The 19,448-nt window shown below is 46.8% G+C and overlaps 1 protein-coding gene across 4 annotated transcripts in view; it reads right to left on the bottom strand.

The window, feature by feature from the left end:
- The window catches only part of ltbp1 (latent transforming growth factor beta binding protein 1), a 216,987-nt gene extending 210,145 nt beyond the window's left edge, over positions 1-6,842 (bottom strand). For 2 of the 4 annotated variants that reach the window (XM_042010092.1, XM_042010093.1), the window contains exons 1-2: positions 5,913-6,841; positions 2,555-2,625 (exon numbers count right to left, since the gene is read on the bottom strand). In XM_042010092.1, the coding sequence (XP_041866026.1) occupies positions 2,555-2,625; positions 5,913-6,223 (382 nt within the window). In that variant the 5' untranslated portion in view covers positions 6,224-6,841. Of the gene's footprint in view, positions 1-2,554; positions 2,626-5,912 lie in introns of all 4 variants that reach the window. The other 2 variants (XM_042010090.1, XM_042010091.1) reach the window with 2 other exon arrangements.
- Positions 6,843-19,448: the final 12,606 nt, after the last annotated feature.

The following is a 19,448-nucleotide window of genomic DNA, read 5'->3' as shown; positions in this document are numbered from 1 at the left end:
CAGAACAACGCTGAAGACAATTAGAGACAGGACTTCCAGGCAGCAGTTCCTCAAGCTGTGGAATGCTCCACCCGGATACCTGGGAGCTCCTCAGGCTGTGGAACGCTCCACCCGGATACCTGGGAGCTCCTCAGGCTGTGGAACGCTCCAACCAGATATCTGGGAGCTCCTCAGGCTGTGGAACGCTCCACCTAGATACTTGGGAGCTCCTCAGGCTGTGGAACGCTCCACCCGGATACCTGGGAGCTCCTCAGGCTGTGGAACGCTCCACCCGGATATCTGGGAGCTCCTCAGGCTGTGGAACGTTCCACCCGGATACCTGGGAGCGCCTCAGGCTGTGGAACGCTCCAACCGGATATCTGGGAGCTCCTCAGGCTGTGGAACGTTCCACCCGGATACCTGGGAGCGCCTCAGGCTGTGGAACGCTCCAACCGGATACCTGGGAGCTCCTCAGGCTGTGGAACGCTCCAACCGGATATCTGGGAGCTCCTCAGGCTGTGGAACGCTCCACCCGGATACCTGGGAGCACCTCAGGCTGTGGAACGCTCCACCCGGATACCTGGGAGCACCTCAGGCTGTGGAACGCTCCACCCGGATACCTGGGAGCACCTCAGGCTGTGGAACGCTCCACCCGGATACCTGGGAGCTCCTCAGGCTGTGGAACGTTCCACCCGGATACCTGGGAGCACCTCAGGCTGTGGAACGCTCCACCCGGATACCTGGGAGCACCTCAGGCTGTGGAACGCTCCACCCGGATACCTGGGAGCTCCTCAGGCTGTGGAACGCTCCACCCGGATATCTGGGAGCTCCTCAGGCTGTGGAACGTTCCACCCGGATCGAACCGGCAACAGTCAGGCTACAAGATGACCACTCTACCCACTGAATTAATATTGCTGTTGTTGTTGTTGTTATTATAATAATAATAATAATAATAATAATAATAATAATAATAATAATAATAATAATAATCATAATCATAATCATAATGATAATAATCATAATGATAATAATAATAATAATAATAAGCAATTTTTCTGATAATAATCCTGACTTGAGCTTTTAAGTCTTTGGATTGTTTGCATGTTGGCCATGGACATACTCAGTCCACGTCTCACATCAGTTATTGTGCCAATTTTATTGCTAACATCACCCACCAGAGCCTACAGAACGATATAGATAACTATAAGCTATTTCACAAATATTATATTTATTATTTCTTTGCTTGGTAAAGTTTTTGATTTAAGTGGTAAAACTATGAGAACCTTCATGGTTTCCAGTTAATATGAAGCTAAAACCTAAGTAAGTTCATTTTAATTATATTTAATAACATTTATAAATCAGATTATAGTTCCAGATTCCAGGAAAAATTAGACTTCAGAGCTCTTTAAAAATAGTGTTTGTCCCCTGGCTGAAAACTGTTAAAGAACCGTCTCATCTGGCTGGAAAACCATCTGGAAAGAGTTTGAATTCCAGCAAACAGAGGAAAGACCATTGTTCATGTATCCCGGAGTGGTTCACCAACAGAAATCTCTCCAAGAGCGAAGCCATGAATACAGAGCAGCACAGAAAAGGCATCTTTCACGCTGGCCACTTTCACAGGAAAACTCCAACTACGGTGTGCATGAAACAAAGCTGGGACTTTACACTCCGTCCACAGCTTCCTGGAATCATGTTCAGCAGCCAGAAGGCTTCCATAAAAACACCGACATGACGAAACAGCTCAACCAAAGAAAAGCTAAAGACTGAATAAACAAGTCGAGTTGCAGTAGAAATGCTGTGGAAGGATGTGAAGAGGGCAGCTTATGTGAGCTGACGCTGAAATTCCTCCACGCTGATGTGAAGGAACAAACAACTGTTACAGGAAACAATTAGTTAGAGCCGAGGCTGCACGAGGAGGTCACGCCAGATGCTGGAGCAAAAGCCTCTTTTCCCACCCAGACCCTTCTAAAGCCCCGGATCCTTTTCACTGAAGCTATCAGTGGTTTTAGGGAGTTTATCTTGAATGACTGAAGATGTGTTTAAAGTCAAGCTCCACAAACTGTATGTTTCAGTATTTTCTAAGAAACAACATGAAACAAAAGATGGAAATTCAACGATTTATAAACCTCACCAGGTCATATTTTATCCCCAGTAGAAGATCAACAACATGTCAGATGATGAAACGGAGACATTTTATTATGTGATGGAAAATATGAGCTGGATGCGTATGGATACAGGATGTGGTTCAGCATCGTCTTGCTGAAATCTGCAAGTCCTTCCCTGAAAGAGACGTTGTCTGGATGGGAGCAGATGTTGCTCTAAAACCTCCATGTACTTTTCAGCATTGATGGAGCTTCACAGATGTGGAAGCTGCCCACGCCATAGGCACTAATGCAGCCCCATCCCATCAGAGATGCAGCTTTTCACCTGTCCACTGATAACAAGCTGGATGCTCCCTCTCCTCTTTAGTCTGCAGGACACGCCGTCCATGCTTTCCACAAACTAGTTCACATCTTCATCTTTTATTTAGTAACCAGAGTTTAAGTGTTGTGAGAGGAACTTGGTGGAGACTTACGCTTGGTGCACCGCTGTGATCCTGGACTTTTACTCCATCCATGGCAGCACTGCCCTCCACACACATTCACCCTGCACACACAGAACAAGCAGATGAAACAAAGAAACACACTCAGGTTCAGCCATCAGCTGACTGATGCAGGACTCTCAGGTGCACTCTGACTCAAACCACTAAATATTAATATGTGAGCTGTGTTTGAAGATAAGCCAACATGTTTCACTTAATCCTGGCCTGATCAACTTTTATAGCTGCACCATAGAGAGCATCCTGACTGGCTGCATCACCGCCTGGTACAGCAGCTGCACCGCCCTCCACCGCAAGGCTCTACAGAGGGTGGTGAAAGCTGCTCAGCACATCACCGGGACGGTCCTGCCATCCATAGAGGACCTCTACACCCATCGGTGTAGGAGGAAGGCCCCCAAAATCATGAAGGACCCCAACCACCCCAGTCACAAACTGTTTTGTCTGCTACCGTCTGGCCGATGGTTTCACAGCATTCAGGCCCGTCCCACCAGCTCAGGGACGGCTTCATACCGCAGAACATAAGACTTCTAAATGCTGTCAGCAGCAACACCACCTTTAAATAATAACATCTTCTTATTACTTATTATATATTTTATTGTATAACTTATTTGTAGCATTCTTGCTTTTTGTGTTTGACTATTTTTATTGTTGTTTATATTCTTTTAGCATTGCTAGGAGAGCCTGGGATCCAAGAATTTCACTGCCAATGATTATTGATGTAATTGTTGTTCAATAACAATAAATTCATTCATTCATTCATCTAACAGGAGAGACGTTAAACTGGACCCTAAATGTGTTTGTTCATCACTGACGTTTCCGTTTTTTATAACAACCCATTTAACTTTTAAATTAATCTGTTGAGAACAGAGTTCAGGAGATTTTAGATGTTCATGTTGAAGATGAAGGTGAAAGGAGAAAATTATTAGCCGCACCAAAACCAGATATTCAGTCTGCTAAAGAAACAGTGTGAATCCAGGCCCCACAAACCCTCTGTGCCCCAGAGAGGTCTTCCCTCTCCAGTCTAGTCCCAGAGGTCCTGGAGGTGTTCCCTCTCCAGTCTGATCCCAGAGGTCTTCCCCCTCCGGTCTGGTCCCAGAGGTCCCGGAGGTTATCCCTCTCCGGTCTGGTCCTGGAAGTCCCGGAGGTTTTCCCTCTCCGGTCTGGTCCTGGAAGTCCCGGAGGTTTTCCCTCTCCGGTCTGGTCCCGGAGGTCTTCCCTCTCCGGTCTGGTCCCGGAGGTTTTCCCTCTCCGGTCTGGTCCTGGAAGTCCCGGAGGCTTTACCTCTCCGGTCTGGCCCCAGATGTCTTCCTTCTCCAGTCTGGTCCCGGAGGTCTTCCCTCACCGGTCTGGTCCCAGAGGTCTTCCCTCTACAGTCTGGTCCCGGATGTCTTCCTTCTCCAGTCTGGTCCCGGAGGCTTTCCCTCTCCAGTCTGGTCCCAGAGGTCTTCCCTCACCGGTCTGGTCCCAGAGGTCTTCCCTCTACAGTCTGGTCCCGGATGTCTTCCTTCTCCAGTCTGGTCCCGGAGGCTTTCCCTCTCCAGTCTGGTCCCGGAGGTCTTCCCTCACCGGTCTGGTCCCTGAGGCTTTCCCTCTCCAGTCTGGTCCCGGAGGTCTTCCCTCACCGGTCTGGTCCCTGAGGTCTTCCCTCTACAGTCTGGTCCCGGAGGACTTCCTTCTTTTAACTGGGGCAGCTAAAATTTCCAGCTTTGCTTTATTCACTAATCACAGGACCAAACATTCTTCAAGGCTGAGTCCAGGCTGCTGGACCACCCACAGTCCACTGTTTCCCTGCTGGTTTTCCTTTCTCTCATTCCGACTCTAAGCTTGAATTAAATGAAAGTGATTAACCCTAACCCTTCTAGTTATCAGAACACGTGTTTCACCACCTTTCCTTCACATTGTTCCCCTCCTTCCTTTTCTTCCCCATCAGTCTCACTGAGTCAGACTAAACTTCTGGTCCAGTAGAGGACGATGGGTTAGTGGGGGTTTCTTTAGCTTGTACTCTGACCTATCTGAAGTTCAGTACAAAAACACTTTAAAGTATAAAAGCTTATGCTCATTTATAGCAAGTATTTGGCTATAAGAGCCTGCAGCGGTGTGAAGGACGGGAAGCCAACTGCTCTCTGATTGGATAGTTTGATTTGTCACCATCCAATCAGATAGAAGTAAAAAGATTTGGATAACATTCACAACTACAACTTCAGAGTCTCACACGCAGTTTTGTGCTTTACATCTGTGAACAGGGTTTTCACAAAAGAACTTTATTTTTTTTCCACAAATACAAATCTTTTTTACAACCTTGCAGACTCTTTCTGCACATTTTCAAACTTTTTCAGGCAGATTGTTTTTACAGGGCGACCAGCTGATTTACAAATGCTGACTCTGAAATTATGTGGAAGCATTTACAGCTGCAAAATCTTTATGACCTAATATTGAGCCCATAGTTTAGTGAACTGTTGATAAGTTTACTGATTATTTCACCAGAGTTAATCCCAAAAACCATCTGCTCACCCCGACCCGAATTTTTATAGACCCTGGGGCAGGACATCCCTGAGATGATGGTGAAAAAGGGTCGTCCTCTTCATCAGGACCGCCTTCTAGTACCGGGTCGTCCTCTTCATCAGGACCGCCTTCTAGTACCGGGTCATCCTCTTCATCAGGTCCACCTTCTAGTACCGGGTCGTCCTCTTCATCAGGTCCACCTTCTAGTACCGGGTCGGACCTTTTTAATCCTGGTGTGATAGATGAAGCAGGTGGTGGAAACCTTCCTCAGAGGTTTTCTCCATATTAACATGACAGCATCACACAGTTGCTGCAGGTTTGTCGGCTGCATCCATGATGAGAATCTCCCGTTCCACCACATCCCAAAGCTGCTCTACTGGACTGAGATCTGGTGGCTGTGGAGGCCGTTGGAGTCCAGTGAACTCATCGTCATGTTCTAGAAAGCAGGTGGAGATGATCTGAGCTGCTGGAAGTAGCATCAGAAGATGCTCCACTGTGGTCATAAAGGGATGGACATGGTCAGCAACAATACTCAGGTAGGCTGTGCTGGTTAAACCAGGCCACGTTGGTACTAAGTAATAACTAACTGGTTAACGGGGGGGGGGCGCTCTGGTCATCTTCTCCTGTTAGTTCTGCCTATTCCTCAGCAGTCCTTCATCAGCTCTAATGAAACCAGAGGCCAGATTTCATCAGGTCAGGCAGGTTTGGACCTGAGCGGCGCCGTGCCAACAACCTCTGAGATCAGCTCTGTCAGGTCCAGTTCGAGTCTGAGGAGAGTCAACACCTGGTAATAAAACCTGACCTACATTTAATGACAGAACCAGTCTCTTACCCGGACAGCTGCTGGCCCTGCTCCGGTCCACTCTGCGGGACTGTAGCCGCCTGGTTCCCCATCCTGCGCGTCCGAACCGGGCCGCCGAGGTTGGCGCTGAGTTCTAGGTTGTAGGCCAGCGGCTGGCCGGCCGGGCCGTGCCGCGTCGAGATAGAGCTGACCCGCACCGCGCCGTCCGCTCCAGCCGGTCCCGGTCCGGACTGCAGCACGTACAGCTTCCTGATCCCGCCGCGACCGTGCTGCCGCTCCGCCGGGACAGAACCGGACCAGAGACACAGGGACAGGAAGAGGCCCAATCCGATCTGGGCCATGTCCAGAACCAACAGAAAATAAAGTTTAATGAAGAGGAACAGAAAGAAAGAAACCAGGTCCAGGTCCTGTCAGATAATCCTCTCACTTCTTACTAGTTTGGAAAACTTGGATATTCCCGAACATATTCCTGAAGGTTTCCAGCTCAATCCTGAAGTCCCGAAGCAAAGAAAAACCGACCCGTCAGTTCCGCGCTGCGGCGGACCCCTCTCTGCCTGGATTTGGACTCGGTCTGCGGTCTGAAGAAGCGGAGAACTCCAGGAAAGTTTCTCAGTTGGAGGTAGACGGTGTCCGCAGCTCGAGCAGCAGCGCGAGCAGCCAGCCTCCAGACATGACGTCAGGAGGGGGAGCCTGCACACCAACCCCGACAAATGTGTGGTGGGAGTTTCCTGGGGCCCCAAGGGTGTCAGGGGACCCAGCCCAGAAGCCTCAACCCACACCCACGCACACTGGCTGGCCCATCTAGACCCTCCTCCACCCACATCCATCCCACGCGCTTACGCGCACAATCTGACTTCCAGATTAAAATAGGCACGAAGAAAAAAACTTTTCTTCTCCACAAACGGCTGATGTTAGCCGAATAAACAGAGAGCTTTATGTCTCCAATATATAGAGATGGAATATTAAAAAGAAAATCAGAATAAACTTAAATGAAGCCACTAACAGGAGTCGGCTCCACCTTACAGACCTGAAGAAGCCTCTGACTGAACTCTGCTGGTTTTTTACACATTTTATTCAGCTAAATAAAGATATTGTAGAGTCCTAGAAAACCTGAAGTCTGCTCCAAACCCGGGTCTGATAAATTGATGAAACTGGTTGAAAAAAAGTATTTTATTCTCCATAACTTTTAAATATGATCTTTAATTTTATTTCCTTTTTCCATCCATCCATCCATCCATTTTCTTTGGCTTATCCGGGGTCAGGTCGCAGGGCATTTGTCTAAGAGAGAAACCCAGACTTCCCTCTCCCCGGCCACATTCACCAGCTCATCCGGAGGGATCCCGAGGCGTTTCCAGGCCAGCCGAGAGATGTAGTCTGTCCAGCGTGTCCTGGGTCTTCCCCAGAGCCTCCTCCCGGTGGGACGTGCCCGGAACACCTCACCAGGGAGGTGTCCAGGAGGCATCCTGACCAGATGACCGAGCCACCTCAACAGGCTCCTCCTGATGTGGAGGAGCAGCAACTCTGAGCCCCTCCCGGATCACCGAGCTTCTCACCCTATCTCTAAGGGAGAGCCCGGCCACCCTGGGTCGACGACAGGAAGTTGAGGTTATGTCTATGCTCATGAACTAATTTATTTAATATTTCCTATATTAAATAAATATATTAACTAAATATATTTAGTTTTATAAAATCAAACCTTTCACATTCCTGGAAATCTATAATTCTAGAATATCAGTGTGTTGGAGAAGCAGGAAGAGCAGCTATGTTCAGACACGAAGATAATTCGGCTTCTGCACCTCAAACTGTCTGAATCCAGTCAAGGCAAAAATGGTTCAGAGTGATTATTTCCACATCGCTGACCCTCATATCTTCAGTCTGTCTTCTACCTGCTGTTCAGTTAGACACTGTTCACTAAATAGAATAATTACAACATAATGAATATTTCAGCCATTCATTGCAGTTTCCCTCTGGGATTAATATAGTATGTTTTATTTTGCTCATTAATCTAGAAAATGTTATAGCAGGATGTAGCAGGAGTTGTGTGATGAGCAGCCCCTGTCCATGGAGCTGAGTGAGATGCCTGCATCACAAATAACTTAAACTTAAATAACAGCAGACAGCAGGAAGCAGCAATGCTAACTAATGCTAACAATGCTAATTAGTAATGCATAACAGCACGACAGGGAGAAACTCTTCTTAAAGACTCCACCAAGCATCAGCATCCAAACCAAACACAGTTCCGACCCCAGCAGTTCTATGGGAATGTAAAAAACCATGAGAACAGCTCTGTCCACTTTAGAGCTTCTGCTAATTTCTCCTGTAACTATGACTTTGTTTTTGTCATATCTGAATTATAATTAATTTTCAGTTTCAGCTTTCTCTAGAAACCAGGATTATACATACACCCCAGGTGGTTTCTTCATTTATTTTGGGGACGTCATTTTTGACAGGAGGTGGGAAAAATAGTCCTCATCAAGGAAAGGTTAAGTAGCTGGTGCAGATCTTGAGATTCAGTAAACACCTGTGACTGGAATTAGATTCAGATCCATGGAGCACAATAAGTAATAGAGTGATGAGCCTTGTGCATACAGGGGACCTGCTAGACGAGACAGCGTGAACGTGACCTAGAGACAGGCGCTACATGTGACAGAAGGACAATTAGCCATCAGGTAAAACCCTGGGTACCTCTCAGCTTTAGGTAGGAGACAGATAAGGAAGTGCATTGATAATTTCTGTTTGATAGGCTGATGAGGTAGGGTGACCAACAGAGGATGAGTTGAAGGTGAGATTTTTTTGTGTAGGAACGGATCTATGTGACCTCTTGTCTGCTATCTGCTGCTGTATCTGATCAGCGATGCCATGTCAGCTTGTTCTGGCTACATGAGAAGGTTTCTGAGGAGAATACTCAGGTCTGAATGGATGTAGAAAACATGTTGAACAACCTGCATACTCTGTACAGTTCTATATGTATAATTTAAAAAGATATAAGTAACACCCAGATCTGCTCCATAATTTCCTCCCGTGCCTCATTCTTCTCAGAAACATGGAGAAATAGAGCTCGAGCATTAGAAAGGTCCCTCCGGACTTCACTGAGGCAGATTTACCTGAAATATATTTTACTGCTGAGAACAGCTGACTGATCATTGAATTCAGCCTGAGATCTCATTTTAGCCCAGTAAAAATCCTGATGCCTCCCAGTTATCTACAGTTTTTAAGAGTTCCCCCTCGTTCAGTTCAGGACATCATAAATAGTAATCAGGGGCCTCATTTCTAAAGCTGGTGTAGGAACAAAAATCGGCATACACCAAATATAGTCAAATTTTGGGACTTCTAAAAACCAAACTTGGTGGATTTCCTTTATTTATTTATTTATTTATTTATTTATTGATTTATTTATTTATTTATTCTTACACAATCCTTTTGTAATTGTTGTCCCAGTTTCTATCAAGACCATCTCCATTTTCCACAACTCATTGTCTACCTGGTTAATAGCAGTGATGGTGTCCCTCTGCACCTGCAGGACACTGCTGCTGGGTGGAGTCTCTGGCCTCACCCTCTCCAACCACAGCTGTAGCCCCGCCCACCCAGCTGGAACACCCAGGAACTAGAAAGAAATATTATTTAACATAAAAAAAACTCAGATGTATCTGTAAATGTTTATTTTATACATTAGAACAAAAGACTACATTACCGGCATCATTACTTTGATTTAGCAGACACTTTTCTCCAGAACGATTTACTGTGGGCTGTTGCGTCTTGCCTGATAAATAAAGCCCCAGGGGCCTCATGCATAAAACTGTGTAGCAAAGCAAACTACAGGTGGCATCTGCGGCACAAAAAGGAAATTTGGCACACTTCTACTTTCAGATTTATAAAAGCGTGCGCACGCACGTCCTACACCTATTTTCATTCATAAATCAGAACAAACTCTAAAGCGGACGCACGTGAGGCAACGCCTTCCCACGCCCACATGGTGGCTATAAATTGTCAGGTGAATGCCTGTAATACATATTCATCAAATCATTTCCATGATGGCTCAGAAGGGAAAAAGAGGGAAGAAGTAGAATTTTCGTGGTGTGAGACAGAGATCCTGATGGACCTCATTGAGAAATGTAAAAAGGTTTAATTGGTGGGCACAGCGTGGGCATCACTGGTGTCAGAAAAGCTGAATAGTGGCAGCAGGTGGCAGATGTTGTCATCATAGTGTCAGAAGGCAAGACATGCCAGAGGCATCAGGACATGCGGCTGGATATCTCAGTAGAGCATCCATCTACTATACGGAAACAAGTTTGGATCTTACATGGGTGATTTGCTTTGGAGAAAAGCATCTGCTAAATGACAGTAATGACGCCTGTAGTTTAGTCATTTGTTTTAATTTATAAAATAAATATGTACAGATACATGTTAGATTGGTAGCAGTTTGTTTAGTGTTAAATAATATTTCTTTATAGTTGCTGGGTCCTCCAGCTGGGTGGGCGATGTTCCAGCTGGATGGGCGGGGCTCCAGCTGGGTGGGTGGTGCAGAGGGACACAATCACCGCTATTAACCAGGTGAACAAGGAGTTGCGGAAATAAAGACTGTCTGGATAGAAATGGGGACAACAATAAAAAAGCATTGTGTAAGAATAAATAAATAAAAGGAAATCCTCCTCTTGTGTGTTTCATCAGCATTGCATCACTTCTAGACCTCCAGATTCCAGTCTGCGTCCCGCTCTGCTGCAATGACGGACCAAAGCTACTTTTCACACTGACTGCTACATGCTGGCAGCAGACTGTCACCCTATTTATCTGGATGGATTTTATAACATGGAAGTTTTGTCCTAGTGAATATGTTGTCGGAGGCTTTATGCTCCTGGTAGGGTCACCGATGGCAAACAGTCCTGGGGAGGGACCAGACAAGGCGCCCTGCAAAACACCCCTATGATGACGACAAACCATGGACCCAAGTTTCCCTTGCTTGGACGTGGGTCACCGGGGCCCCTCTCTGGAACCAGGCCTGGAGGTGGGGCACAGAGGCAAGTTCTTGGTGGCCGGGCCTTTGCTCGGTCAGCCCGAAAGGGTGACATGGGTCCCCCCTCCCGTGGGCTCACCACCTGCAGGAGGGGCCATAGGGGTCGGGTGCAGTGTGAGCTGAGTGGCTGCCAGAGGAGGGGACCATGGTGGTCTGATCCTCGGCTGCAGAAGCTAGCTCTAGGGACGTGGAATGTCACCTTTTTGGCGGGGAAGGAGCCTGAGCTGGTGTGCGTAGTTGATCGGTTCCAGCTAGATATAGTTGGACTCACTTGGGCTTGGGCTCTGGAACCAGTGTCCTTGAGAGGGGCTGGACCCTCTTTCATTCTGAAATTGCTCCCGGTGAGAGGCACCAAGCAGGTATGGGCATGCCTATTGCCCACCGACTTGGTGCCTGTACGTTTGGGTTTACCCCAGTGGACAAAAGGGTAGCCTCCCTCCATCTCCAGGTGGGGGGGGTGGGTCCTGACTCTTGTTTGTGCTTATGCACCAAACAGCAGTTCGGAGTACCCACCCTTTTTGCAGTCCTTGGAAGGGGTGTTGGAGAACCCCCGAACTTGTCGGTGGACACCAGCAGTAAGGGATGCCGTCAAGCTGAAGAAGGAGTCCTATTGGGCCTTTTTGGCAGCTGATGGGTATCGGCAGGCTAAGCGGAATGCAGCTTTGGTGGTTGCTAAGGCATAAACTCAGACATGGGAGGAGTTTGGAAAGGCTGGTCCACCATTCGGCGGGCCAGGAGGGGAAAGCAGTGCTCCGTCAACACTGTGTACAGTGGGTATGGGGGGCTGCTGACCTCAACTCTGGATGTTGTGAGGTTAGTGGAGGGAATACTCCGAAGACCTTCTCAATCCCACCAACACGTCTGCCGATGAGGAAGCAGAGTCTGGGGTAGCTGCTGCTGGCTCTCCCATCTCTGGGGCTGAGGTCGCTGAGGTGGTTAAAAAGCTCCTTGGTGGCAAGACCCCGGGGGTCGATGAGGTCCGCCCAGAGATCCTTAAGGCTCTGGATGCTGTAGGGCTGTCTTGGCTGACATGCCTCTGCACCATCGCGTGGACATCGGGAACAGTTCCCCTGGACTAGCAGACTGGGGTGGTGGTCCCCCTCTTCAAAAGGGGAACTGGAGGGTGTGCTCCAACTACAGGGGGATCACACTCCTCAGCCTCCCTGGTAAGGTCTATTCAGGGGTGCTGTAGAGGAGGGTCTGTTGGATAGTCAAACCTCGGACTGAGGAGGAGCCGTGTGGTTTCCCGGTCGTGGAACAATGCACCAGCTCTACACTCTATTTCGGATCTTGGAGGGGGCATGGGAGTTTGCTGAACCAGTCTACATTTCCTTGTGGACTTGGAGAAGGTGTTCGACCGTGCTCCCCGGGGACTCCTGTGGGGGGTACTCCGGGAATATGGAGTGCTGGACCCCTGTACGACCGGTGTCAGAGCTTGGTTTGCATCGCCAGCAGTAAATCAGAGTCATTTCCAGTGAGTTGGACTCCGCCAAGGCTGCCCTCTGTCACAGATTCTGTTTATAACTTTATGGACAGAATTTCTAGGCGCAGCCGAGGTGTTGAGGGGATCCAGTTTGGTGGCCTCAGGATTGGGTCTCTGCTCTTTGCGGATTATGTGTTTGGCTTCATCGGATCGTGATCTTCAGCTCTCACTGGAGCAATTCGCAGCCGAGTGTGAAGCGGCTGGGATGAGAATCAGCACCTCCAAATCCTTAGACCATGGTCCTCAGCCAGAAAAGGGTGGAGTTCTCTCCCCGGGTCGGCAATGAGGTCCTGCCCCAAGTGGAGGAGTTCACGTATCTCAGGGTCTTGTTCATGAGTGAGGGAAGGATGGAGCAGAAGATCGACAGGTGGATTGGTGCGACGTCTGCAGTGATGCAGACTTTGCTTCGGTCAGTCGTGGTGAAGAGGGAGCTGAGCCAAAAGGCAAAGCTCTGGATTTACTAGTCGATCAACGTTCCTACCCTCACCTATGGTCACGAGCTGTGGGTAGTGACCGAAAGAACAAGATCACGAATACAAGCGGTCGAAATGAGTTTTCTCCGCAGGGTGGCTGTGCTCAGTGATCCGGGAGGGTCTCAGAGTACAGTCGATGCTTCTCCATATTTTTTTTATTTTTTATTTTTTTTTAACCCCGTCCTGTCCAGCATCCTAACATACAGAACGGTGGTCTGTGTGCCATATTTTGCTTGACAGATTTGCTCTACCAAGGGAGACATGTTATATACATGGCTGCCCTTGATATTTTTATTATTTTTATTGTAATCTTATTTTCTTTAGTCTTATATGTCAGTGCCGAACCTGACAGGGAGATAGAGGAAGAGGGGGGGGGGGGGTTGGGAGAAAAGGACAGGATTAAAATGTGGAAATAACAGTTGTCTATGCTGCCCAGAACATATCACAAAAAAAACAACAACATAAACTACCACAGTACTACATGATACCGAAAGAAAGATAGAATGATGATGATATAAAAAATTACAATAGTCATCAAACGTACCTGCAGATGAACGTACCAACACACAAACATCAGCTACATCTAGTGAGAAGCGGATGGAGAGACGAGCACGTTTGTGAGCATGCACGTGTTAACATGCATGTGTGGCCATGCAACAAGGAGGAAATGTGTACCCGCAAGGGGGCCGCGATCACACCGCACCCCGAAGCATCAGCGGGGGACGGGGGGAGCCCGAGGCCCCAAAGGCCAAGCAGATCCACAGAGTACCAAGCCCGGGACAGCCAAAGCAGATAGAGCAGCGGTCCACCCGGACCAGAGCAGAGGGGCCCCCAGACCGGAACCCCCGGCGCGACGGTGCAGGGGCACCGGGCAGCCCAGGGCGATGGTGAGCAGGCCCGGCGGGCGCCGGGCGCTGCGGTGCGGGCCGCACGGAGGGCAGGCGCCCCTCAGGCCCAAGGGCCACCCTTTCCCCCCAGCAAAGCCCCACCCAGGAACCCGACGGGGCCCGACCGCCCCAGGCAAAACCACTGTGGGCCACGCCAACCCAACACCAAGGCTAGGCACCCCAGGGACAAGAACATGTCCGCAGGTCCTCTTCTCCATATTGAGAGGAGCCAGATGAGGTGGCTCGGCATCTGGTCAGGATGCCTCCTGGACACCTCCCTGGTGAGGTGTTCCAAGCACGTCCCACCGGGAGGAGGCCCCGGGGAAGACCCAGGACACGCTGGACAGACTACATCTCTCGGCTGGCCTGGGAACGCCTTGGAATCCCTCCAGATGACTATGGATAAGGGGAAGATTATGGATGGATGGATGGAAGTTTTGTTTCACAACGACAGAGCATATTTTAGTGGTTGAGGTTCTTATTAATATCATGTCAAATGTGCCTCTTTACTCATTTCTGCCAACAGCTATAATAAATAACGTGGTTTGAAAGGTAATAGTGGGTTGTGCAGAAATGTCTCACATTTCACATCATTTCTTTGATTTTATTCTGGACCGTTGGCCATTTCCCGTTTTCCCAGATTCTGTGCATAAGCCTGGGTCAGAGTTGCCGTGGAGGTAGGAACATTTTCCTGCCAAGTTTGGTTTTCATAAATCCCAAAAGTTGACTATATGTGGCACAGGCTGTATTTTGTTCCAATGCCAGCTTTAGAAACAAGGCGCCATGTCTGAAAATGAGGAAGCTCCATCCTGAGAGGGACAACATGACAGATCAGATTGTCTCATTTATTGATCAGAAGCTAAAAGTTAGAATCAGTGAAAAACTGCTTCCTGTCCATCATCATGCAGCTTGTAGAAGCTCCTCCAGCAGCAGGAAGTTGCAGTCATGCTTTCCTGGATGTTATCAGTCTCTCTCATGGTTGGGGGGAGAATCCTGCAGCTCTCCCACCACAGTATATTAGTCAAGATGAGGTCTGGACTCTGAACGGACCTCATCCCGGACATTTCTTTTATTCTGTTGTGGTTAGTTTTTCCTGATTCTGCTGCTGGAATGTTTTTATTGTTTTATATAACACACTGAATGGCCTTACTCATTAAATGTAATATCTATAATATAACAAGCTGCCTTGTTGGTAAATAAACTGGTATAAACTGGTCTCCCTCCTGCATGACAGTGTGACGTGATGGGAGGCCTGAGTGGGGGCAAACTCGGTCAGGCCGGCTGGAGTTTCCCTCCATTAAACCTGTTCTCTGGGTGATGACAGAACAGCAACAAATCAGTCTTATGGCTTTATCTGAGAATAACTTTGGACAAGTTTAATGATATTAAGAAGATCAGTCCCTGCTGCCATCTGTGAATGTGATGTAATGTGCTGATGGATGAATGATCCAGAGCCTGAGAGGGATCATTATTAATTGCTATTTTTATTCCATAACTGGCCTGTGAGGGTGGAAATGTGGGTTTAATGCCCCTTTGTGAAGACATCTGCAGCAATGAAAAGAGTAAAGCCTCCATTTTAATAGATTAATAATGCCTTCAGATGATGCATGACAAGAGTCCTACCATCCCTGAACAAAGACTTCATAAATAGCTTTCATGTATTTGTGCTTTAAACAAGTCCCTCCATCCTTATCAGTGCGCTACAACAGGGAACTGTGATAAAATACTCCCAAAAAAAACCCTACTAGATCAATTACATGAAAAACCCCCGGGGCCTTGCCACCGAGGAGCTTTTTAACCACCTCAGCGACCTCAGCCTCAGAGATGGGAGAGCCAGCACCAGCTACCCCAGACTCTGTTCACTCTGAAGTGTGCAGATCCTGAATTGGGACACAACTTTTCTGTTGTTCTGCATCATCTCTACCATGTTCTAGATCATAATACAGAATTCATATATTATCATCTCACCAACCGTCTCCATGGTGATAATTTCTGTCATAAAACCAGCAGATGTGACGACTGAAGTTAAACAGCCGACATTGATGAAGAAACTAATAAAACTGATGATCCGGATAAAAACAGCTTTTTCCTTTTATCATTGAAGTGAGTGTTTGTGCAGCAGTGATAAAAGTCCTACAGCAGCATCACCCAAAGTAAACACCCGCTGATAAAACACATCATTGGCTGCTTGTTTTACTAGTTTTTATTCACTTTTTCACATCAGAGGATCACTCTAGTTGTAACAATCAGACCTAAAAAAGGTCTCATCTGTGTCCCCCTTTTCCTGGTCAGTGCTCCTGCCAGGCCCCCCGTCAGAACGTTTCTAGACCCGCCCCTGCATAGCTGAGGTATAAACCCTGTCTACCACCAGCAGCTACTGTGTTAGAGAAGATCCTGCCAACAACAAGACTTTAGGGTAAATATGTGACGTGTGAACCATGAAACGCCAGTTTCCTCCTTCTCAGCTGATCCATAAACACACGCAGCAAGAGAGAAAAGCCGATCAGCTGATCACCGACAGCCGTCATGATTCACGGAGCAACATGAGAGGAGAGGGAGGAAGCAGCTGCTGCACAAACAGAGAGACCAGAGATCCTCTAGAGCAGCCATGTTGGTGCAGAACGCAGGATGAGTTTTTTTTTGTCTGTGACGGGGCGATGCCCTGCTCCATCAATGTTCTCTTATTCTCAGCTTCATCCATCACGTTAATGCCCTTTGTTAAATCTGAAATTCTGTGCAAGGTGCACGCCAACAGCCTCGTCCTTTTTCGTCCTCTGGATGGATCTGGAAAGGGGAGCTGGTGCAGAAGAGGAGAAGGCCTTGATGCACTCTTGTAGAGCCTGTGGTGACCTGGAATATTCCTCTCTCAGACTCCATAAGGTCTAAGGCATATGCTGGGAGGACACAAAATTTTAGATCACATTCATGAACACTGTTAATATATGTAACATCATACATCCAGTGGTTACATTAATGACACTCCAGATCAACCTGTAGTCCCATACAACCGCTCTGTTACTGGGTGTTCATTCGATTATGCATTAAAAACGGAGGTCAGTGGAGTTGTGCCAGTCTGCATTACACACAAATAATTTCTAATTGCTTATATAAACAGATGTGAGGTAATAATCTATGAAGATGTGAATACCTGATGATGGAAGGAAATGTCTGACACTGAGCCACAGTGAAGCTCAGATGATTGAGGAGCCAGTGGAGGGTTTAGCCTCATGCTTTGGGTCAACGTGCACCACAGCAGTGAAGGTCATCTCCACCTTCATCACTTGCAACGCCTCCCAAATCCATGTAAAGATAATACATGCAAATACATTAAGAATGTATTCACCATACAAACAAAGTCAGTAAGCTGTAAATATACTTGACATTGATAAAATTAGCAAACTGGGTGAGACCATTTTCGCTGGGTTTTGTGTGGGGTGGGGTGCCAGCCTTACACAGGTCTTTGAATGTTGTGCTTATTTTATTCAAGATGGTTTTGATTTCCCATACCTCCTCGTCCCTCTCGTCCACTCTGCAGTGGAAGGACGGTCTCTGTGAGGACGGGGTGCTACGAGAGGTCCATGAGGAGCTGTGGCGTCACTTGCCTCCTCGCCAGTAGGGCTGAGCAGATTGGTCCAAATATCGTATCAATACCAAGGCTACGATCAGTATCGTTCCATACCAGAGTGATGGGATCCATATTTTCCTTTCAGAGGGCTTTGAGGGCAAAAAGCCAAAGAATGAGAATGAGAGCTAACCAGTGGTAGGTTTAGCTTTTGTTTTGCTAATTTGACTTTATTGTTCTCAAACAATTGTGTGATAAAAGGGAGAAACTGTTATTTTATTGTTACATTGTTAAAATGCCCTGTGCTCCCACCACAAGATGGTGCAAAATCAGTAGCTAGACTCTTTTCCTCTGTTGTTCTCCGGTGGTGGAACGATCTACCAAACTCTGTCCGGTCCGCAGTCCTTATCCACTTTTAAAGCAAGCAGTTGTTAAAGGAGCATTTCCACACTTAGCTTAACTCTTCTACTCAGAATGAGTTAGAAAGATTTGTCCAGCTCTTTGGCTCAACCAAGTACTGAATAACCTGTGTGCACTTCTGCCCAAGTTGATATTGGGTAATGAAATTGTGATGTTGTATTTAAACAAAATGACTTACAAAAAAACTAAAAAAATAAAAGCCTCTAGCACTACAAGACAGCACCTGGGTCCAACTGGACTCACAGCAGTCTGACTATCACTTAATGATGACGTCCATCTTGTTTGAATTCTTGCTTGTGTTGTTCTTACTTTGGATGTAAGCGTCTGCTAAATGACTGTAGAATAGAATAGAATAAAAAAGCTTTAATTTCTTAGTTTTGACATTGTTAATAAAAATGTTCTGTAATGTTCTCTGTACTGTGTTTTTGATTATTTTGCCCTCTGCATGTAATGCGGATGCAGCTATGCAGGTAACCTCAATGTAATGCTGGTGTCTTGTTTATTGATGTATCCTTCACATTGTTGACAGGGTAAAAACTATAAACCGAACCAATATTCGTACATTTACAACTCAGTCTATTCAGTAAACTACTAAAATGTATATAAACTGTAAAGTATCAACATTGCTATTAACTTCACATAAAAGTGTTAAAATGATGAAGCATAAAGCATCCTGCTCATCTCAGCATTGCAAGGAAAACTCTCTGTGGGGTAACAAGCTAGGATGGACGAGGACTGTGTCACAAAAAAACCACAGCCATGCCAGTTCCTGTCACCCTCAGCATGGCTTCTCATCTTCTTCTGACACAAGGGTAAACACTGCTGGCACAGTGATCCTAATCATGATCAATAATTAAAAGCAAAATTATTAAATGATTGTGAAATTTCAAGCAAAAAGTATTGGTATTGCATCGGTGTTACTGATCTTGGATTTATTTAGTATCAGATCGATTCTAAAATTTGCAGTATCGCCCAGCCCTGCTCTCCAAACACAGCTGCAGCACCGCTGACCCAGCCGGAGCCAGGGGCGGAGCTACACTTTTATACACAATGGGTCCAGAGGGTGGGCCAGACTTTAGATTCATGCAGGTCTGGAAATGTTTCCTCCTAAAGTGACCTGTCAATCACCTGAGCTGTCCAATCAGATTTCATAGGAAGCCAGTGCCATCCTCGGTACACACTTGGCTCCATTCTTTGGGTCCATTAATATAGCATTTTTTATTTCCTGAACATTTTCACATTCGATTTTTAAGTGCAATTTTATTCTTCTTAGATTCTTTCATGTCTTCTCTGTTTGTGAACAGCTTTATAATCTCCCGAGTTGCAAACAAACCTTCAGCAGTACAGAGCTACAGGGACTTGATCATTGATCGTTGCAGTATGTTTACACTCTTCAGTTTCACACAGAAGTTATGAAATCATCGTTGTGATAATCTTCATTTTGGAACTTTTTGTGTGTTTGTTCAGAAAATGTCTTTAAACGTTAAATGTTTTTGTTGTTTGATCGAGCATACGGGTAAGCCAGCATCGTTTGCAATGAACATAAATTAATCTTTTCACGCAGAATACACCATATTCTCCTCTAAAATCAGTGAGCAAGAGCTGAAGGGCTGCAGGTTGCAGACACCTCCCCTAGATGAACGAAAATCTTACCTTACAGAATTAAGTTGAAAGTTGGCATGAAAATTTTCCCCATTTGTCCAAATCTAGTCACAAACTCCAGTTCATTT

This window comes from Melanotaenia boesemani, chromosome 16, assembly GCF_017639745.1.
Source record: "Melanotaenia boesemani isolate fMelBoe1 chromosome 16, fMelBoe1.pri, whole genome shotgun sequence".
In the NCBI taxonomy this organism is placed as follows: Eukaryota; Metazoa; Chordata; class Actinopteri; order Atheriniformes; family Melanotaeniidae; genus Melanotaenia; species Melanotaenia boesemani.
Note: the sequence above shows the minus strand (reverse complement) of the source record. Positions and strands in the feature narration are given on the sequence as shown.